Source organism: Acipenser ruthenus, chromosome 1, assembly GCF_902713425.1.
Source record: "Acipenser ruthenus chromosome 1, fAciRut3.2 maternal haplotype, whole genome shotgun sequence".
Lineage (NCBI taxonomy): Eukaryota > Metazoa > Chordata > Actinopteri > Acipenseriformes > Acipenseridae > Acipenser > Acipenser ruthenus.
Window position 1 is genome coordinate 102,337,252 of NC_081189.1, and position 23,945 is coordinate 102,361,196.

At 35.9% G+C, this 23,945-nt stretch overlaps 2 protein-coding genes across 21 annotated transcripts in view; both read left to right on the plus strand.

Moving 5' to 3' along the window:
• The window catches only part of LOC117421337 (prominin-1-A-like), a 104,822-nt gene extending 94,612 nt beyond the window's left edge, over positions 1-10,210 (plus strand). For 7 of the 20 annotated variants that reach the window (XM_059035356.1, XM_059035344.1, XM_059035369.1 and 4 more), the window contains 5 exons: positions 2,877-2,900; positions 3,399-3,467; positions 5,138-5,238; positions 6,559-6,598; positions 6,815-10,210. In XM_059035356.1, the coding sequence (XP_058891339.1) occupies positions 2,877-2,900; positions 3,399-3,467; positions 5,138-5,213 (169 nt within the window). In that variant the 3' untranslated portion in view covers positions 5,214-5,238; positions 6,559-6,598; positions 6,815-10,210. Of the gene's footprint in view, positions 1-2,596; positions 5,239-6,558; positions 6,603-6,814 lie in introns of those variants that run through there. The other 13 variants (XM_059035379.1, XM_059035365.1, XM_034035618.3 and 10 more) reach the window with 7 other exon arrangements.
• A 9,694-nt stretch (positions 10,211-19,904) lies between these two features.
• On the plus strand, positions 19,905-21,608 carry LOC117421347 (fibroblast growth factor-binding protein 1-like). The gene is made up of 2 exons (XM_034035642.2): positions 19,905-19,952; positions 20,521-21,608. The coding sequence occupies exon 2, from the start codon at positions 20,552-20,554 to the stop codon at positions 21,233-21,235; it is 684 nt and encodes a 227-aa protein (XP_033891533.1). The 5' UTR covers positions 19,905-19,952; positions 20,521-20,551; the 3' UTR covers positions 21,236-21,608.
• Positions 21,609-23,945: the final 2,337 nt, after the last annotated feature.

Genomic DNA, 23,945 nt, shown 5'->3' on the forward strand with positions numbered 1-23,945 from the left:
GAGCAGCTGATGGCCCATCTAAGCTACCAAAGCATCTGCACGAACTAAAAGTGTAAAATCCAGCAGATCAAAGGCGTAAGAATCTGTTTCATCAGCATTCAGTTAATCAAAACAGCTGGCTTTTAAAGTAATGCCTATCCACCCTTCTCAATGGCATCTTTTCGGGATCCAGGGAATGGAAAAGTTTAACTTTTCAGTTTGGTTAACATTTGTCTGCTTTAGCCTGAAGGTATTTAACTCCCTGTCTGAAGCCCAATGCTGGATTATTTTAAACAGCCACAGAATCCCTTTTCGATTGCATCTTCTTACCCCAGGAAAAGCTGGACCGCGTTTGAATTCTAATTGACGAATTCCAAATTACAACAACCTCATGATGTGAACCATATTCCTAAACAACTGGAAGTGCATCTCCTTTGAGAATTGTGAGGGTCTGGAACCAACTCCCCAGTAATGTTGTTGAAGCTGACACCCTGAGATCCTTCAAGAAGCTGCTTGATGAGATTCTGGGATCAATAAGCTACTAACAACCAAACGAGCAAGATGGACCGAATGGCTTCCTCTCGTTTGTAAACTTTCTTATGTTCTTATGTTCTTTCTTCTATGAGGGTGAAATCTAGTCTCCTGACTTCCACCTCTTCACTGACGCATCCTCAGTGGGTTTCAGGGGGTTATTTGGAAATTCCTGGTTTGCAGCTCCCTGTCCCTGCAGATCATCGATCGTGCCACGGAGCTCTTTAGTCCTGTACAAACAGTACCATATTGTTGTAGCTGAGTTCAAGAAATCCATAAATACATGGTAGCCAAAGTTATGGGGGCGCTCCAGGTCACCTTTAATAAAAAAATCCTCTCCATTGCCTGCCTTGGCTTGCTTTTTCAGATAATTTCCTAATCAAAGCAATACACGTGCCTGGCCTAAATAAATTAATTGCAGACTTGATTTCAGTTTCAGAAATTCTGACACCTGACAGCCATCAGCTGATAAACACAGCTTCCCCACTAACACGGTTCTGGTTTTCAAATCACCTCTCAGACCTCCTAACTAAAGCACACTTGCGAACCCCCTTTTTTTCCACATTCTCTACAACTGCAGTCTAGGCCAACATTAATCACCACATGCTTAAAAATGTGAAGATTCTGCTGTGGAACTGCATGTCCAGTCCTCTGGTTCATACATCTGGACAGCTCAATTCAAATGTCCATCCTCGAGCTGCCAGCACCATGCCCAGGATCCCTTTTGGCTGTTGGGGGTCGTTGGTTCCCATTACCCAGCCTTGGTTGAACTCTGATAGCTGTCAGAGGTCTCATCTGAGGCTGGCTCCCGTTGGTCCAAAAGATCTTGCGAGCAGCACCTGGGATCACTGGCTGCATCCCATGTAGCTCTGGTAACGCAAGGCATGTCCCATCACCTGGCCTCAGAGAACCATTCTGAACACTGCATTCAAAACACACCTAACTGTCCAGTAACAACCACTCCGTTAATTCAGAGGCTGAGGGTCCCCAACACCTCCTCCATGACCAAAAGGCCTGAATAAATTCGGATGGTTTTCTATCCATTTAATTTTATTGATTTTCTTTATTGGGCCACATTAGCCCGTAGAGGGGGTTATTCTAAGATCTGGGGTACCAGAGGCTTATTTTCCCTGATGGGTTTTGTTTCCTACCCACCCTTACTTTAGATCACCTCTGCACTGGATACTGAAGCTCTTGCCCGGTTCCCGTCGTTGGAGGCAATGGTCCCCATCACTTGGCACTTAAATAAAATATTGTAACGCTTATTCATGCTGTCGTCTCACCTATTGAATTAAAAGCTTGCGAGACGACAGCCCCTCCTCTTCCCTCATTGGTTTATCCCATAAAACTTGGATTTAGCTCCATTTTCCTGGGAAGTTTCTTTCCTCCTCCTCCTCCTCCTCATCTTCCTCTTCCTCCTTTGCATCTTCTCTTTTCCGGGGTCGATAGGTCCCATCACCTGGCCTAGGTTTACCTGTGACAGCTGTCAAAGGTCACGCCTTATATGAGGGCAAGTCCTTTCAGGCCGAGATCCCTTGAATAAATATTCTAAAGCTTAATCATGCTGTCGTCTCGCTTATTGAATTGCTGTAGATAAACTGAATAAACTTTAAACTTTATTATATACATTAAATAATTATTTAAATTACCTCATTTAAAGCTTTGTGAATAGAGTCCAGTTTTTAGCTGGATTTTCTCATGAGCATAAATACCCAATACAATGACTGTCAGGCCTTTTAAATGTATAGCATTTGTGTTAATTAAATATTGAATCTAATGAAGTAGTCATTTAGAAATGTGTAGTGCATCTTAAAAGTAACTCTCATTACTAGGGTGAATTAAAATTACAATTTTGGCTTTTATCACAAAGCACTATTATGGTGCTAATCTTTTTCTTTTTTCTTTCTTTTCTTTGTTTGCAGTTTTGAGGAATAGATCAATAAATACAATAATCTAATAATTTTGCTTGGATTGTTTTGAACCAGGAGAAACTGCTACCCTTGCCCTCTCCCTGCATTTTCTGCCTTCTTTTCCTTTTCCCGTTAGTTTGCCCCTGTAGTAACTTGTTTTTCTCTCTTCCTTACAGTTCCTCTGTCTCAGGGACTTGGCATTTCACTCTGTGATAACCATTCTACTGATACCATGTTTTTCATTCTCGTTTTGTGTTTTCCACTCTTACGGCATGTTACGCACACTGCACTTTTAAAAAGACCCAACCTTTCTCATTACACTTTCACACACAACCTTTCCTTTACTTTACTGTACATAGCTCAGAGCTTGACAGCAGAGTAGCTAATAACATCAAGCTAGTAATGTATACTCTCTGGTACAGCTTATTAATATTTTGCTTCTTTGTATCTTTGTAGCATTGAGACTATACCCATGAAAACGTAAGATTTTTTTTTCTTTTTTGTTTCTTTTTCTCATTTTCGTCACTAATAAAACTGCAGGGTTCAGAAGTTTTGTACATATGTTGAAGAGATTTTTAACTTGCACTTCATGATACTGTTTGAAATATGTTTGGTGCGGAGTTTAATTTGTTGTTGTATATATCTCTTTGGTGGAGGGTTTTTAGTTGTTTTCATGGACTATAAAATCATTAGATTAAAAGTATTTTTCTTTACAAACAGGCGAAGGTCATTTTAAAATCCTCATAAGAGCAAAAAAATAGGATATCATTATTGTAAATGAAAGAACATGTATCTTAAAAGGTGCATTTTTTATAATGTTTCGTATAGCTTATGGAAGTTATAGATCATGACATCACTTTCCATTAGACAGGATTAATCCATTTGTCATGTCTTGTTTTTCATGGCTGGAGACGGCTTGACACAAGTGCTGCATTTGTAATTATTATTTAAATTGTTATATTTAATGTTTTGTTACAGTATGGAAATTGGTAATAATGGTTATCATAATGAACGTTTACATGGTATTCCAAACCCTGTAATGACAAGGTAAAAACTACTAAAGAAACATCTAGATGCATGCTGTTGAATGGGGTAGTCGAGTAGGTAGCAGTGTATCAAAATTATTTGAAGAATATCATTTTTTTCAAAGTTAGTGCATGCAGAAAGAACATTTTTATCTGAAAAAAAAAAACCATCTGGAACTCCGCTTTGATACTAATTAGACTGTGTTTTGGGTTTCAAGCTTTCTTAACCCACTATACAGTATAGGCATGCTTTGCATGGGATGTGTGGAATGCTACTAATACAAAAGTATGTGTGTCCAAACGTTTGTCTGTTTCTTTTTACAGTAGTACTGAATTCAATTAACAACTGCTGTGCAAAAAGCTGATGTGTTAAAATATTAAAATAATAACATACAGTTTTAATTAAATCTATATATGCGGACCTTGATTTTTATATATACATTATAATTTCAGTATTTGATTGTTTTTTGTTTGCACATTATGACAACAGAAGCACAGTTGTCATTGTGCTTTGAGTTTTTTTGCACAGACAATTGAGATTTTTTTTTTAATGCATGCATTTTTGATTGAATGCTCCATCAAGATATTAATTTATCATGTGTGTACTCTTAACAGCATGATTTTAATGCTATTGCAACATAATGTGCATCATACTAATTCTCAACAGCAGTAGAGTATGTAATTGATGCAAATCTCTGCAAAGTCTTTTTTCTAACAGCTTTTACATACAGCATGCAGCATTAAATAAATCCATTTAGCTTGGGTTCAGCTGCTTAGGCTGGTTTTATACTATCAAACCCTTAAAAACTTGTAGTAAAGTACTGGGTGGGCTATAATTAATTAAATCATATATAAACTTCTCAAATGTGGTCTCCTTTTGCTTTTATATAAGGCAAAAAAAAATCTTCTCTTCTGTACACTGTCACAATGGAGACTTTAACTTCTACAGGGAGTGGGTTGACTTTCTACTCTGAACCAGACATCATGATCCGACATTGGCTATTGAGCGGCCATTTGCCCTTTTGTAATCGATCCAGGAACTTGCTTTTCTCACTGTTTATTAGAGGCACTGCCTTGCTGAAATGTCTGGATACCATCTGGAAAGGAGCTGTCAGCCGCTCTCCAGACCGTATTTGATCTATAGATTTTTTACAACAGATACACTATGAGGGAGCCCTGGCCATGGGCAGACCTCCGACTGCCCTTATCCACCCTGTAGTACATTGAAAAGGAACACATTGAAATCAAAAGCAATATCTGCATTGTATACATTAATAGTGCCTGGTGGGCACTGCAGTTGCATGAAATGGAGTTCTTTCAAGACATCTCCAGTGTTCCATTCAGCTCACTGTTGCATGAAGCTTTGTTTAATTGTGCAGCTACTTTAATTGGTGCATTAATGATACACATCTTTTATGCTGAAATTAAACAGAATAACCTATATAATAGCTGTACACGAATGTAGTGGATTTCATGGCTACAGCAGAAAGGAATGATCATATACTATGTAAAATGGCCATGGTACTGTCATGAGACTAAGATATATGCTATAGTTTGTAAATTACAGGCGATCTATTCCAAATGAAGCACATCAATAATAGGAATAATCGTGTTTTTGTTTCTGTAATTCTTCTATTGTTGAAAATGTTGAAACATTAATAACATTCCCTGGAATTGTTTTCACATCAATAGCATCCCTTCCTATGACACTATGACTAGATTCCCCCGAGCTTCTGCTCCCCCAAGGCAAGCTGAGTGGGGAGACTAACCCAGGGTTTTCTGATCCAGCCAAGGTACTTCATAAACCATATGTTTGTCCATTTTTTATTCTGTCAACGTCTTCATTCCATAAATAGCAATACTTGTAGTCAGGGCAACATAGTGTGTTTTTTTTTTTTTTTCATTCACCTCCATCAAGAAAATATGCTGTTATTTCTAACACATTGTGACCAGTATAAGTCCTTATGTTTTCCTATCCAGACATGTTGCTCATCGTGTTGTAACAGTATTGTTGTATTGGCATATTCCAGAGGTTCATTCACGAGTCACTGATAGACGGTTTTTTGTTTTTGTTTTTATCACTTAAACTCTGTCACAGGCAAATTAAATGTTTCCTTTTGCAAAAGTAGACTATGATTTTAGCCACAGTATAAGTGCAAATTACAGGCTATGTAAAATGTAATGTTGAAATACAAACACTGTGTATAACTGTATATGTAAGATCAAACAAGTTATACAGTACACATGTATTTTTGTATGTTACCAGAGATAATGTTTACATTACATTATTCAAACAAACTATACCACAATTGCTTCAAATGCCACATTAATTAAAAAAAAAAAAAAAAAAAAATGTTCATGGCTGAAGATTGAGGTTATGTAATACATACCATTTTAGTCATATATTTGAGCAGGTAGATGTAGACATAAGCTTTTTTAAACATTATTTTCAGTTTTGCGGTTGCATAAAGCATTGTCTTTGTAGTTTTTCTTGGGCTTTATTTCTCACTACTATAAACAGTTTACACACAGTTTAACATAATCTAAGCAGGGTTTATTTTACCTTTCAAAATGTACACACTTATGGTCAAGCCTGAGACAGAATTACAAAACCATATTCCTTTCCCAGTTACATTCTCCATTGTTTCCTCTGTTTTTGATGTTACCTTGTCCTAAGTCTGTTGTGCTTTTACAAACCCAAACAGAGTATTTTTCTAAAGCTTGTAAGCCTTTGTGACCTGGGGCTACCTGTATAGGGAGCATACTGTCCTATTGATTTCATGAGTACTAGCTCTTTACACTTTGAACATTTTCATTTAAGATGTTTTGAAAGTAGATAAAACTACCAAGATTCCTAAAAAAAGCAAAACACAAAATAAATTAAAACTAACAAACATATATTGTAAAGCTCCATATCCTTAGGGTTGTACTTGTAATTGTCAAGTATGGCACGTGGCCTGTAATGTCTTTATTATTACCACACTAGGGTTTTTGTTTTTATTAATAAAAAGTACATTTTTATTAAAAAAGATTTATTATTTTAAATATGATACTGTTTTTGCAACTACTAACTTCTATGTACTACATTAACAATTTCAATGATTTTTCTCTAGTCTGGAAAATTGGTAGAAGACACTGAAACTTTCTCAAGGGGTAAGTAACAACCCAGGATATTTGGCTGTAAATAGAGTAACTGCATTTCTAGGGTTACAAAAGAATAAAACAGAAAATGCAGCAGAATGAAGTAAACAGACACCACGGAATATCAGTATTGCTTTAAACAAAAAGATACTGAGACACTGCAGGTTTTAAGGTGTTTTGAAACTGAGCTGTTATTTCTTTATTTTAATATCTTATTTTTTATTCTAGGAAATCAAGCTCCCATTTGATTGACAGAATGCCATCAGTATGTGCTATCTAAAAGGAGTCTGTCACCTAGGCAGATGGTTTCCGGCAGTTTCCGCCATTCTTCAATCCCACTATCCCTATCTTCTATCCCTATCTTCTAAAATCAACGAGGAATGAAAATGTATAACATTGGTTAGCCCCCCCCCAAAAAAAACACACACACACACCCTACCTGTATAAATCAAATCCCAAATGTACGTTTACACTGTAGAAATGTGTGGTAACAGTTAAAGGAGAATCATGTCACACTTCACATTAGATTATGTAAAACCTAAATCTTTCTTTAGCAGTGCTATCCTACATCACAGCTTGCCACAGTTGTTTTGCACGTTATGTAGTTGTTGATCAATTTACTTTTGTTATTTGAAACAATATATCTGTACGTACAGTGCCTTGCATAAGTATTCACTCCCCTTGGACTTTTCCACATTTTGTAGTGTTACAACCTGGAATTAAAATGGATTTAATTGGGATTTTTACCATTTGATTTACACAACATACTTAACACTTTGAAGGTGCAAAATATTTTTTATTGTGACACAAAAGTTATTTAAACAAAAAAAAAGACATTTGTTGGTTGCATAAGTATTCACCCCCCCTGAGTCAATACTTGGTAGAAGCACCTTTGGCAGCAATTACAGCTGTGAGTCTTTTTGGGTAAGTCTCTACCAGCTTTGCACATCTGGATCCTGCAATTTTTGCCCATTCTTCTTGGCAAAATTGCTCAAGCTCTGTCAAGTTGGATGGGGACCGTTGGTGAACAGCAATTTTTAAGTCTTGCCACAGATTCTCAATCGGATTGAGGTCTGGGCTTTGACTGGGCCATTCTAAGACATTCAGGTTCTTGTTTTTTAGGGTCATTGTCCTGCTGGAAGGTGAACCTCCGCCCCAGTCCCAGGTCTCTTGCAGACTGAAACAGGTTTTCCTCTAGAATTTCCCTGTATTTGGCTCCATCCATCTTGCCCTCAATCCTGACCAGTTTCCCAGTCCCTGCCAATGAAAAGCATCCCCATAACATGATGCTGCCACCACCATGCTTCATCGTGGGGATGGTGTTCTCAGGGTGATGAGCAGTGTTGGCTTTGCGCCACACATAGCGTTTTGCACTAAGGCCAAAAAGTTCAATTTTGGTCTCATCAGACCAGAGAACCTTTTCCCACATTTGCTGTGTCTCCCACATGCCTTTTGGCAAAATCCAAATGGGATTTGATATGGGTTTTTTTCAGCAATGGCTTTCTTCTCGCCACTCTTCCATAAAGCCCAGCTTTGTGGAGCGTCCGGGCTATAGTTGTCCCATGGACGGTTTCTCCCATCTCAGATGTGGATCTCTCCAGCTCCTTCAGAGTTACCATTGGCCTCTTGGTTGCTTCTCTGACTAATGTCCTCCTTACCTGGTCACTGAGTTTTGGTGGACGGCCTTCTCTAGGCAGAGTCGCGGTTGTGCCATATTCTTTCCATTTTTTAATAATGGATTTAACAGTGCTCCGGGGGATGTTCAAAGTTTGGGATATTTTTTTATAACCCAACCCTGATTGGTGCTTCTCCAGAACTTTATCCCGGACTTGTTTTGATAACTCCTTGGTCTTCATGATGCTGTTTGTTTAGATATGCTCTCTAACAAACTCTGGGGCCTTCCAGAAACAGGTGTATTTAATCTGAGATCATGTGACACTTTAATTGCACACAGGTGGACTCCATTCAACTAATTATGTGACTTCTGAAGGCAATTGCTTGCACCAGAGCTTATTTAGGGGTGTCACAGCAAAGGGGGTGAATACTTATGCAATCAAGACTTTTCAGTTTTTTATTTGTAAGTAATTTTGAAAAATATGTAGATTTTTTTCCCCACTTTGACATTATGGACTATTTTGTGTAGATCAGTGACAAAAAATCCTAATTAAATCCATTTTAATTCCAGGTTGTAACAATACAAAATGTGGAAAAGTCCAAGGGGGGTGAATACTTATGCAAGGCACTGTATCTATAAATGTATCAAAAAAAAAAAAGGAAAACTGCAGGTATTTTGAAAATGGTATATATTTATGCTAAGGTAGTTCTTTGTTTAGGTTTGTTTGTTATTTCAGTTATGATGCGATTGTATCTGCATCTAGTATAGTGGCAGCAATTGAATACTTGCAGTGCTGTGCTGTGGAATAGCATCTCAGGTTACAGTATGAACTACTAGCAAGCACAGTATCCTTTCAACCACACAAAGTGAGTATACTGGTCTCCATGGCCATCTCATCCTCAGCCTCTTTGAGAGGTTGTCTGCACACATGTTCCAAATGGTACAGATTGTCACATGGGCTCCTGTCTGCTGGCCTCAGACCAACACAACTCATTTCATGTGTTATAGGTTCCCCACAACCACCAGGTCAGTTTGAACAGAAGCCTTTAGGAAATATATATTTAGGTCTAGCAGGCCATAATAAAGAGGTGTTTTTTCTTCATGGTGGTGTTTCAGTAGGTATTTTTTATTAAAAAAAATAAACAAAGGATACTGTTGTTTTAAGCCATTTTTTTGGTAGATCTCTTCTTCCTTGTCTCAGCTCTTCAGAGAAAGAGTCTGTTTACAATGAAATAACAAAATGGTTGAATAAGGTTACAACTTTGATTGCATAATCAAGTTTTACTTAAGATACAGATTTAGTTACAGATGCAATATAATGCTAAAAAGGATCTGACGGCTAACTGCATTTATAATGATTTCACAGAAAAAGACATGGCAGCTTAGCTCATTCTTCAGGTGTTTTCTGTGTTGTTGTTTTTTAAACATTTTAGCTTAAATATAAAAAGTCATTTAAATGAAAGTTGAGACATTTTATGGATGAGTAATGTTCACTTTTGATAAGTGTCTTGTGTATTTTTTTCCATGTTTCTATGTGTTGTTAAATAAAAGGCAAGGTCGTTCACCTTAACACCTGTAAGATCTGCCATAAACTGTTCCCTATGAGTGCTAAACACAAACATAAATCTACATGTATAGGTGCTTGCAATCTGCCCATGTTTAGAGTTGCACAATTTGTGAAATAGCTTTTTACAACAGTAGGAATTATGATGGCAACCACAGGAAGTACAGTATATACCACTGGTCAGGTGAAGTGTAAAAATGTTAATAAAGATTTTAACCCAGTGAGTTAATGTGGTATTTAATGTTACTTTTTCACAATAATTTCAAGTACAATGCGCAGATACAGTACAAGTTAGACAAAATAAACCTCTTTTTTCTTTTTTTTTTTTTTTTAGTAAAAGAAAATTTGTATACAACGTTCACTGTTGTAAATGTACAAGCGGTTTCTATTTTTAACTTGCTGAAATGTTCCCATTCAATAAAAAAAAGTATTGTTAAATATGTAATGCTTTGTGTCCAATTTCCTTTTTTATGTACTCTTTATCAAAGTGCAACACAATCACTGCTATATATAAATGTAGGTTGCTTCAGTAAGAAAACACTGACCTGGTTCAGCTTTCTCATAGTATCAAACTTGGGGGGGGGGGGGAGTTGATAATAACTACATTTATCAATTAAATTGGTTCCCAGGCCTTTATTTCCACGAATGCATAATTAATTGACAGTCTTCTATTTTGCCTACTGGTTTTGTTATTTTTCAGTTTGAACTTTCATATCTCTTTACATTGGACATTGAGGATTAAACATATCAAACCAGGTAATCACTAGTGGTGTAAATACTGGGGAGTCTAAATTCAAATGGTTTGATATTGATCAGTTGTGAATAAAGATAAAAACTGAATTATTTTCAATTGCATTTGTCCCAGTAGCAGCTGAAGTGCTCTGCAGATATAAGACATATAGTTTCTGAGAGGAGTTCTTATTATTTTTAGCTCTTGAACTGAACAAGTTTATACTGCATCATATGTTGAAATATCTCTTACCATCCTGCAGTGTTTGTTCTGCAATGTGGGGGAAAAGTGTATTATATGAAGACCAAGGCATTAAAACCAGCATGCATGAATGGCTGAGTATTGAATGAAAAGGATTTCTATATTGAATGTCAAGACTTGACCCCTCTTCTTGGCATTATTGTGAGAAAAAACTCCAAATAATCTTCATCTCCATGACCTCCATACTTCAGCTTTCACAGCTCATGCAATGCTAAGTGGTGTTCCTTCACATTGCATGAGCTCCTACTTCAACCTATTCTAAGGTTAAAAACACAGGTGAGATGTATTTAGAATTTTAGTCAAGTGGAAATATGAACAGTTTATAATAGCCTGGGTTGAGGGCTGGGGGTCCTTAAAAAATTGATGTTAGTGGCATTTCACCCATAACCAAAACACATCATAAAATGAAACTGAAATTAAATACAGTACATGTCTTCTGCAGATATGACACCTTTTAGTAGACCAGATATCAGCCCAAGCTAATAATGTGAACAAGGGTACCTATTACATCATATAAGTAAGGAAACACGTTGAAGAAACTAAGTACAGCTATGGCCAAAGGTTTTGCATCACTCTATAAAATTAACTAATTTTGCTTGATAATGTTATGTTAACAAACTGAATTACATACATAGTGCTTTGTACTTTTCCCATATAAAAAATGTGACATTTTGAAATCTAAACATGAAATACTATACTACTACTATTACTTTTGCGATATAAGTAGACTTTTGCGATATAATTTTGTAGTTTCTTTGATTACCTGATGTTAAATAAAATATCTAAATTATGTTTGCATATTTTTTTGTTTGTTTGCTTGTTTTTTTATATGTATGTCTCAATCCTAAAATTCTAGGTGAATCAAAACTTTTGGCCATAGCTGTAGACAAATGTTTCGGCTGGTGTCTTCATCAGTGTAAATTCTGGAGAAAAAGATGCCACAAATCTTAGCAAAATCTGGTTTGCTGTGTGTTGTGCACAAGAATCTGAAGGGGTTAACATATTGTGTATTACATTTATACATGTTTTTCATTTCAATACCTGAAAATGCTGTTGTTTCCCAGTATTGAGCTTTATTATAAAAAAAATTAGCACCAGGGGAAATACATCTATATATCTAATGTGAACGTCTGTGAAAGACAATGAACAGAAATCTGTTAGTTTGGAGCTAGACACAAGTCACAGTCGCATAAAAACTGTTAATTTACTGGGAACTGAGAGATTGTGTTTTCTGTTTCAGGTCAGAATCCCTGTCAAGAAGATTTCGGACTCTGTTTTACCTTTATTCAGGATGGGATCACTTGGACACACAGTCCACTTTATTAGGATCCACTTGCATAATTACAATAAAAAGTATATATATATATATATATATATATATATATATATATATATATATATATATATATATATATATATACACACATACTTTTTACCATACAGACCAGCAATGGTAATAACTTAGTCTCAATAAAGTCTGCTTTTCTTTTTGTCATTTTTGGTGTGTTCCATTACGCAAGCATACATACAAAGAGATGAGAATAACACGTTCAGTGTCATGAAAAAGTATATCCGTAGCATTTAAAAGCTTAAGCAATCTGGTGACAGAACTGTCAGTGTCACTCTGACTTAGATTTTAACGCATTCAAGAAGTAAAGCTTAACTAATGCCACAAATGGATGAGCAATTTCTCAAGATTTACCTAAAAATGTAACATGTTTCTCCCTTCAGTCAGGTCCATTCTGATATAGGATAGATGTACCCCTTAAGTTTGAGTACTAGCTTTAGTACTATTAAGCACCTTTAATAATAACTAAGAATGCTCAAAGCACCAAACTGTCTCACAACAACAGCCTGTCAATAATCCCACGCCTACAGTTGGACTTTGCTTTGTGACATGAGCCTTTAAAGATATGGCACCTACCCAGCAAAGTTAGTCTAGTACCTTTACTGTCCACTGGGTTGAGCTATGGCTTAATAAATAATAATAAAAAAAAACACACACACAACAATAATGAGCCTCAGTTCTGAAGAATTAATTATTAATACCTTATTTTAAATATAACAACAATATAAAGTTTACCACTACAAAACAATGCACCATTGATATAAAATTGCACATCTGGGAAAATGTGTACTAGGTATTAATTTTGAATTACTTAAATCATTTTTATTTTTATTTTGATACAACCCTCTCTAAATCAGGCAGATCGGTTGAAAGTAGTGAACGCTTTGAGCTTGTGAATGTGGATAAACTGAGAGGCAACTTCTCCAGGAAGATCCACGCTTCCATGAATATTTACAGATAAACCCAATCCTAACCTTACGTCAACCCTTTAACTTAATTCTATCACTATCAGTTTATTCACTATCAAATTCAAAATGTGGATCATTTACCAGATCTCCCCCTACATGGGCATTTGTTTTGAGCTACAACTTAGAGTAGATGGAGGTTAGACACACATGATGTATTTAAAATTGTATAAATAATAAACAAAACTAAATTGTAGATGTGCAGTAAGCGTATGTCTCAAAAGGAAAGCGAGGCGTGACGGTGATGGGCAGGATGTGTAAGATTTTTGACCTCCAGTCTTAAAGAGTGAGTAGCTTCAAATTACATTTTCTTATTTTTTATTACTGTTCCCTTGCCTTGTAAGATCGTTTAGCACGTGCCATCTAGTGCACAGCAGTGTATTGCCGACAAAACAAAACATAAATCACCAGATGCAGCTGCTCTTACTTCTATAAATACCCTTGGCTGGTCTAGCCTAGGTTACATGTAGAAGCGACTCAGCTCAAATGAAAGCTCCTCGCCACACACACTGCAATTAGACTCTGAATTATTGATACCCATCACTAAAAGTAAGAAAAGGAAGTTGTAATTATTTACTTTTCAACTATGTTTTGAGTCCTGTGCATTCACTCTGCCTGCTTTGAGAATGCTTGGTTTGTCTTTCTGCTTGGTCTCAGGGTCCAACCCCACAGTAAGTCATGCATAATATTGCCCTTTAACAGTACCACAGCACACAGTTCAAAGTTGGGCAGTTATGTATTGAGATAGTCACCATGACAGGGTCAAGAAAGGGTGATTGTGCAGAGGTAGGACACTCATGGTAAGTGACTTCCCCCCCTTATTGTCTTTTAGTATGTTGCTTCATCCAATGTACACATATTAAGGGCAGAATTAGATGTATATTTAATAAAGGATGGCAATCCAATTCGGTCTCATTCATCTACAATGAATAGATATAATTCGTTGTCACCCACATTTGAAAACGGTTTCCCATACAATCCAGAATGTCTCACTAAGGGATCAATTGTGTAAGTAAAGAAACTGGGATCGAATTAACGACCGGGACGATCTCCCTGTTCTGTGATGCTGCTACACAAATAGAATAACCCAGGCATTTGAACACAAATGTGAAACTTGTGTGTTAACATTCTATAACCCATTGGTTGATGCAGTATTATAATGTGCACATGGGTCATAAAGTGATTACTGGTATTGTTGTTATTAATATGGTTGACGTGGGCCATATTTTTTTGTGTCAGTCACTTTTAGAAGGTTACACTACATTATGAAAATAAAAGTTGCAACATTTGTCAAATTCTCCATATGAGGTTTCTTATTGGGTTATTAATAACTGCTGTGCATTTTTACAATGGATACATGGATAAATTACCAGGTGTTCTAGTATTACATGTAGCGGATACGCCAATTATTGAACATGGAATATGGTCATTTGTATATTATGAGATGGGTAAACCAATGCATTTGTTTTGCTAAATGTTAAGTGCACAATGTAAAATGTAGCAATTGTAATGTACTGTATAGCCTACATTTAAACTTGTATTTGTTTTTCGAAGTATGCAGGTTTACCAACATACAGAGCAATAATTACTAGTCATAATCACTGTAAATCCTTTCAAAGATGGGTTTAGAATGCTATGCTGGAATCCTGAGCTGTTTTTTTTTTTTTTTTTTGAATTTCTAAAGAAAATGCACACACTTGTTTTTAAGTCATTCAAATTTGATTTAATCACCATAAAACCGGATATCATTTAAAAGCTTAGATCTTGAAGAATATTATTTTCAAACTGTTTACAAAATTCAGAACATTGTAAAATGTAAAAAGGTACCAAATTGGCAGGAAAAGGTTTTAAAAAGTTTCTTAAATATACTTTGTTCTTTTGTTACACTTGATCTTGCCGGGATGAATCAGCACTAGGAAGCACCTGACTCCAGCGACAGTGTGCCACTGACTCTGGCATGTGTATCGGGTGGAGGAAGCTGGGATATGGAACAAACAATGAAATGTATGGAGGATAATTTGTGCCAAAATTAATAAATAAATAAATAAATAAATAAATAAATAAATAAATAAATAAATAAATAAAATTCGAAATAAATAAATAAAAAACGAAATAAATACATACCAATATAAATAAATAAATAAATAAATATAAAACTAAATAAATACATAAATAAGTAGAAACTGAAATATATTTAATAATTTATCTATTTATTTATTTATTTTGTTATTTATTTACGTATTTATTTCGTTTTTTATTTATTTCTTTATTCCGTTTTTTATTTCGCTTTTTATTTCGTTTTTTATTTCTTTATTTATTTTGTCTTTTCATTTTAGCACAATCTTTTCGAGCTACCGTCAATCATGCTCTATGGGCGGGACAATAAGTGAAACGGTGATATACTAACTTTGCCTGGTAATAGTGCGGAGAGGTGTGCAATCAGGGCTACAACGGCGTTGTTGTTTCAATGCTGTGAATATTCCATACGTTACAAATAAATGTGTGCAATATGACTTATAGGAGTCTTATCCTAGAAAAGATTAGGGAGCTTTTAATTCAAGTTGAATGTGGGTCGGTAAATGGCGACTATATTTTGTGTCGAGTAGATTGGCTGTTGGAAAGAATAGGGCAGATATTGGCATATACTGATGAAAATATTGATGAAGGAGCCAGAACTTGCAGATAATTCGCCATCAAATTCAACGCAGTACCAGTGACGACAGTATAGCAGAAGAGTCCGCAGCGTTAGACCAAACTGGGACGGGAAAATCTGGACGTCCCAATTTATTTTTTACCCAGGGAGCCCCCTCCCCGCACTAGTGATGTGCAGTTCGCGAACGAATCGTTCTCTTTGAACGACTCACTAAGGTGAACGATGGGAATCGGATCAGAGACCCCATTGAATCGGGGTCAGTTACATCCTCCAGACCATAGCTATGTATCTATGATCCAGACAGTGTGTACTTTCTAGAGTGCTGCTTCACGCTGTCAGAAACTCAGATTACAAGTTTGTGCACCATAATTTCTTACAGTTCTTCTTAGTTTACTATGTACGTAACCTTGTGTAAGTCTGCCAAACAAATAAATAATAAAATGAATCACTACTAGTTGTAGCCCATGTGTGTTTGTTATTTTTATACACATACAAAATTAATCATATCTATAGTTAACTATTTTGCACAAATTATGATTAATACTTCTAAGTCATCTTGAGTAAAGTCAGCCAAATTACTAAATAATAATAATAATAATAATAATAATAATAATAATAATAATAATAATAATAATAATAATAATAATAGAGATATACCTAATTTCCAAAATAAATAAATACAAACATCTACTGGTATTGTAACGTGCCTCCAGAGCCCGCTCCTTCTCCACCCTTGCTCCGCAGTGGTGGAATGACCTTCCTACAGATGTCAGGACTGCCCAGTCCCTGACCACATTCCGGCGCCTCCTTAAGACTCACCTCTTCAAACAGCACCTGTAGAACTCCTCTGTTTGTATCCTGGGACACGATCACCCTTCATGTAAATGTGCTTTATTTTGCTCTTATCTGCCCCCTATTTTACTGCATTTAATCCTGTACTTCAGAATACTGTAATCTGCCAAGTGTTTAACCCGTAGTACTTTGTATTGACTCATATCCTGATGTAACTATCACTATTTAATCATATCCTGATGTAACTATCACTGTTATCTGCTGTATTATTGAATTGTGGTTTGTCACACTTGTACTTTGCTTGAACAAAAGTTATTGTATTTCTTGCTCTTATTGTATTACTTGTATTGTAACACTTGAAATGTATTTGCTTACGATTGTAAGTCGCCCTGGATAAGGGCGTCTGCTAAGAAATAAATAATAATAATAAATTGTACCCAAGGCTTAATTATATAACTTGTGATTACATATTGTGGTTACAAAGATTACATGACGATTTACAACTACGGTTAAATATTTTATAATTTAATAATGACGGCGATTCACCTTAGTCCACAAGGTGACACGTAGTATCAGCTACGATACAACGACCTTTTAGGATGATATTGCACATTCTAACGGATGACGTTCTTAAACGTCTATTATATTTTACATTATTAAATATACATTTTCTAAATGTTATTTTACTGTGGTAAATACTAAATATATACACGTTTAAACTTTGTTTATATAAAATGTACATGTTGTGGTTATGGGTGTGCTTCAACGTGTGATTGATCACATGACTAATCCCAAAGGTTTACTGGATAGAAGAGGAATTGGGCAAACAGTGTTTTGCTATGTTCTGAATAAATACCACGGATTAGTTCCACAAATACCACTCGTTCGAGAAATCCACCTTTTTTTTTTTAAAGATGAAATTAAATTAGATTGATACTGATGGCTAAACAATGCTAATGGTTCAAACTGTTATGTTATCTCTAGGATTGTAAATATATATATATATATATATATATATATATATATATATATATATATATATATATATATATATATATATATAGTCAAACTGTATTTAATGTTTATGAACCCAGTCAACCAAATATAGATTCTCCCTAGCTTTTGTGACGTGCAGTTCGTGAACGACTCGTTCTTTTTCTGGTTCAAATAAACCTACGTAAACAATCTTAATGCGGTCTACATTGATTGGTTTTGTGTCATTGAATCAGTGAATCAAATGAACGAAATGAATCAAATAAATCGAGACACTAAAAGAAATGGAACTGCCCATCACTGCTCCGCACTACTACCAGGCAAAGTTAGTATAAATAGTATAAATAAAAAACGAAATAAATACGTAAATAAATAACAAAATAAATAGATAAATTATTAAATATATTTCAGTTTCTACTTATTTATGTATGTATTTAGTTTTATATTTATTTATTTATTTATTTATTTATATTTGTATGTATTTATTTCGTTTATTATTTATTTATTTATTTAGTTATTTATTTCGAATTTTATTTATTTATTTATTATTTTTGGCACAAATTATCCTACATAGAAATGCACCCTGACACGATTGAGCTTTATGGCGTATTAATTAGATTAAATTAATTTCTTAATACCTTTCACAAGGACAAAATGTTTTAAAACTAAGAAAGGTGCATTTAATTACATGCACTGTAATTCCTATCGTTTTATAGCCAGGTTAAACATAAAGCGGTTCCATAATTCTTATATTAGTATATGTGCAGTGTCAGCATAGTTTATAAATCGTTGATTGACAACTGTTGTCAGTTTAAATCAGTGCTGAACGTCTCCCAGTTAAAAAAAAAATTACCCGGTGGAGTACTGATTCATGTTGCTCGATTATCACCGCACTAAACAGGTGGTTTCAGAATTTTTACCGACATCTGTACATTTAGTCCCGTGCAAACCGTCCATTTCTTTTTATCCCAGATCATTTTCTCAAAGGTCCTTTGATTTTTTTTACAGGACATCAGGACACGCTGTAAAATGTCAAACTTGGCCGTCCTGTGTCTTTTTAATCCCGCAATATAATATTAAAATTGGTACGATCTGTCCGGAGATTCTACAGTTAAATAAAACGCTAAAATGGGCAAAACCAGATTGGGGACGGGCGAAAAACATGCTAAACATAAATTGGCGACTCTTAAAAAATATATATGTTTTGACGGTGCTTTTAGCTCAGGACGAAATCGTTCTAGCCTTTGGAAAATAAGTTGTCCGGTGGTTATAGAAAAGGGCTTTTTAACCAGGAGATCCCCGGTTCAAATCCTGGGCTCACTTACTTACTCACTGTGTGACCTTGAGCAAGTGACTTAACCTCCTTGTGCTCCGTTTTTCGGGTGAGACGTTGAAGTGACTTTGCGAGAGATTGCTGCAGAACGCAGACTCTCACAGCGTGCTCTCCCACACAGGGTAGTGCTGCGTGCGCAATTGTTACCGAGTTAAGTTCTGACCGGACATGTTTATATAGCCCACTTAACGTTAATAATTCTAATAAAAATTATCAATGGATTAATACAAAATAGGCAATCTGAGTGTAAGATTATGTGCTAATGTCACCTGCATTTAAAAACATGTCTCTTAATAACATTCCCCTTAATAAAGTGACGGAAAGATTAAAAAATAAAACTTAAATTACAGCTCATTTACTCAGTGAAATAGCTAAACGAACAAAGTCCAGCCTCAGACCTAAAACCTAACCCTAACCCTAAACCTAAATTAAGAGTTGCGCACGCAGCCAGAGAGCTACGCTTGGAGTCTGCAGCTGATGTTCACACGCCCTAGTCTGTAAATCGCCTTGGATAAAAGCGTCTGCTAAATAAACACATAACAATAAAAGGTACAACAAAATGAGTTATTTACACCTGGTTCATTGTTTACAAATCATGCAGAAAAGCGCCTTCTCAGGCCACAACATCACATTTCATTTTGAATTTACCCGACCTTACTTGATGTAAACTAATCTCCAGTGGGTAGACGTCCTCTGGTTTTGATAAAGACTGAGGACACCTGGTTTTTAGTTTTGTGAGAATCATGCTTTTGAAACCAACACTGTATAAACACACTAGCTTTCACAATTTGTAATCGGGAGTTGAGAAATAAGATTAAAATCTGTTTCCGACAAGAGGCTATTCATACGTGCTTTATCATGCTATCGTGTTTAACAAAGACCACCTTAAACCTCTGGCAAGTTGATGTTACAGTACTTGTTTGAACAGAACAAACGGCTGAATAGCGTGCGTAGTGGAATGAAGCAGAACTCAGGCATTCACGGTTTCGTGATGTAATATCTGGCGATGGGGTGTACAGTAGGCGTGACAGGTATGTATAAATACTACACACCATGACTTCAGGTACAGGACCTCGCCCATCCGAATTCCTGGCACTCGCACTAAATCACAGGTAGGGATTTTTGTGACCTTGCAGTGATCAGAGTCAATGTTTGAATTATACTTAAAACATGTAATATCTGTATATATTTTACGTTTGTTTAGTTAAAAACTACTAACAAAACGACCGAGAAAGCGTAAAACGTGAATAAATAGGTATTTGCTGACCACTAAAGTAAAATTACGTTTTACAAAGAAGAAACATATAAGCAACAATAATACGCACACCCACACGCACACTCACACGCACGCACACACAAATTCAACAGAGACCTACCTACACTATTGGCATGTTATTTTTTTTCTTAAGAAAATGTGCATGGGAAAAGCAAATATTGACATAGAATAAACACAAAAATGAATTAAAATAACAAGGAAAAAAATGCTTTTCTGTTTTTTGTTTTTGTTTTTTATTATTAATAAAATAATGTACATTGTTTTATGGAATTGTTATAATAACAGGTTATTCAAGAAAATAAGTATAACAAGGTCTCATATTGGCAAAAGGGCAATGGGATGTTTTATTATTATTATTATTATTATTATTATTATTATTATTATTATTATTATTATTATTACAGGTCCCCAACCAGAAGCAACGCTAGAAGAAACATGGTTAAAAACACTGCACTGATCCTGGCCATCCTCTGCCTTGCACAGCTGCTCCTTGTAGCGGAGTGTGAGAAGCAGGAGGGTGGGAAGAGGCGGAAGAAGGAAGGCAAGGACAAATCCCAAAGCAACGGTCAAGAGGGGCACCATCCAGAAAAGCATGACGCCGCACCAAAAGAAAAGAAGGCGAGAGGACAGAAATCATCCATGCAGGGCAAGTTTACCACCAAGGATAAGGCGCAGTGCACCTGGGCAGTGGCTGAGGGAGACACATTTAGCCTGCGGATGAATTGCAATAAGGGCGAGGAAAGCTACTCCTGTGAATATGTGGGAAGACCTTCAGCCTGCACTCAGTATGCTTCCAATTCAAAATCCTACTGGAAACAGATTTCCAGGGCTCTGAAGAAGCAGAAGAATCCATGCCAGCATGAGGCATCTGTGGTGAAGGCGGGCATGTGTAAGAACGCGCCCAAAGATTCGCACTTCAAACTAAATACCCTGTCAACTGGAAAGCAAAACACGCCCTCCTCTGTGCCAGGGAACGCACCAGCACCATCGCTAATCCCAAAAGGCAAGAACTGCACAGAGAGCATAGATCAGAAAAAATTAGCTGAAGAGTACTGCAATGGATCGTGGAGCTCACTGTGCACTTTCTTTATCTCCATGGTACAGAATGAGGATTGCTGAGAGTCTTATTATTGGCCTGATGTATGTACATATCCCACAGACAGATGCATTTATGTGATTAGTGATTTTTATTTTAATATTACGATATTCAAATCATATGGCCATAAACAAACCCTACTAACTATCTTATTTTATAAAATCACAGTTAAAAAAAAAGAACAGGTAATATATATGTATGAACTTTGAAGCTGTCTTGGATAGGTTATATTTTGTTTTGCTATCACTTTATAAAAGTGCACTGTTTTCTAATTATGTACATCCCTGATTGATTTTTACCTTAACAGGTGTCATGTATTTTGTCTTTTTAACTGTGGTTAACTGTTCTGTCCAGTTTAGTTTTATAATGCTAATAAATAAACTATTAGTTTTTATACTTCTTGGCACTGTGTTTCTTTCTTTCGTAAAGGGTAACAATTGGTTACTTAGATCATTCCTGTTTCTGACAGGTTTATTGAATAGTTAAATATATTCATAATAAATAATAGGAGAGAAAGGGGGGTACAAAATTGAAACTGAGCCAATATTTAGCAGACCTGTCAAAACAGGAGACGTGTCAATACTTTATGGATTTTGTAAATCAGTTCTGTGTTGAAAGTCAGCAGTTAAGTGCTTAAAAGAAACAGATCTGACAAGTATTACTCATACTACTAAAGAAGTACTACCAAGTAGTTTTGTACAGGTTCAGACTTCATGTTAGAATTATTCCCACACAAACAAGCCAGCCAGCACTTGGTTACTGTACGTTAAGGTGATTTGTTTAACCTCTACCCACAGTTGGAAGGGCACACTTCATTTAACTTTAACACATTACTTAGTATAGATTGGAAATTGGCTACTGGTATTTGGATACCACAGGAATCCTCTGCTTGCTTCAAAACTACAAAGCCCCCACTATGTAGGGAGAGTCTACTATCATTTTGGACTCTGGCATAACAGCAGATTCTGAAATAATTTTGATATACAAAGGGTTTTGCAAAGCAAGGTGTTCTGAAAGAAAAAAATAAGCATAGTGTGGTTATTGTGACACAATTATTTTACTACTGTGTGTACTACTCTGAAGAACGTTGTACTAGCTTGACCTGACCACCTAGTTATCAAATTAGGCCAAAAATGTGATACCTTTGAGAGGAGACATTGCATTATAAATATAATTTCAACAAAGGGTGGTAAATACAGTGAGCTAATGTGGAAAATATGTATGTTATTGCAAAGTTTACTACTGTGTAACGAAATTGACTAATAATGGCAGTCAATTGCCACAACGAAAAAAAAATTATGAAAAAGAGGCCAAACAGAGGCTACCAAAAATAAATGTATTGCTACTGAGGAAATGAACAAAAGTTGTCTTAATAACATTCTATAGCAAACTTTCAGGAAGGCAATAAATATGACTGGTAGTAGAAATCAAGAAACAACAGTAACAGTCCCGATCAAAAAAACCTATAATAAAGGCAATACATAAATCACCAAAAAAACAAACAATGTCCCGGAAAAATCCCATGCCAACCATCCCAAAAATAAAAAACATGAATGGACATTCAGAAAAAACTGTAATCCAATATAGAAATAACAATTGAAGAAGATCTCACCCTGGCTGCTCCTGATACGGTGCTGGTTCTGTGAATCTGCAATGCAGTCGTTGTAAATCCTTAGAACAAAAAAACTGGCAAAACAAACAGAACCCCTATCAAAAAAGGGATGCAGGGAAAAAAACTGGTGGTCAAGAAAATGCAGCCTTAGCTGTTAGGATAGTTGAAAGAAAGAAACAAAAACTATACTTTGCAAGCAAATAATGGAAAAACAAAAAAGTAAAATACTACAACAAAATATCCTAACAAACAGAGGTGAGCAACAACCCACCCTAAAACAGGAAACAGGAACTGAAGGCCTGCCTCCATCAGGTGACTAATGGATGGAAAAAAAGGACCAAGCACAAGTAATGATTATATATTTCTTAGCAGATGCCCTTATCCAGGGTGACTTTTGTTACAAGATATCACATTATTTTTACAAACAGTTACCCATTTATACAGTTGGGTTTTTACTGGAGCAATCTAGGTAAAGTACCTTGCTCAAGGATACAGCAGCAGTGTCCGCCACCTGGGATTGAACCCACAACCACTACTCCACACTGCTGCCTGTAAAACCCCACTATAAGGGTAGTGCAAAACACACAGGTACAACAAACCAATTGACTGAATACATATAGATGCCCTGAAAAGCTCTAAAAATAAGAGACAGGAATAACTATATAAGGCAAACAAAAATGAGCTAATAAATCAAAAAAGAAAAGACATTGCCTGGCCAGGCTCTGCTATTCAGAATTTTGAATAAGCAGGTGATGAGTTTCCTGCAACACTGTGTAGCTACCGCCACAACTGTATACCATATAATATTAATTTCTGCAGCACTGACTTCTGTTTTCAAAATAACAGGCACCTTATACTGTTGTCACATTCCATAAACCTTACATAGATCTACCTCTCCATGCAAAAGCATGATGAATGGGAGTTCAGACTTGAGTAATCAAAGAACATCAGTATGCTGGAAACGGGACTGAAATAGCCAGATGTTATAAGGTTTTATTTTTACTGTCACACTTCCGTATCATAACTAATACGCTGTTTTGATTTTTAGAATTGTTATGGGTGGCCTGCCACCCACGTGTGCACAGGAAAGCAACAAGACAGCTGAATCTTTGAATAGTTTG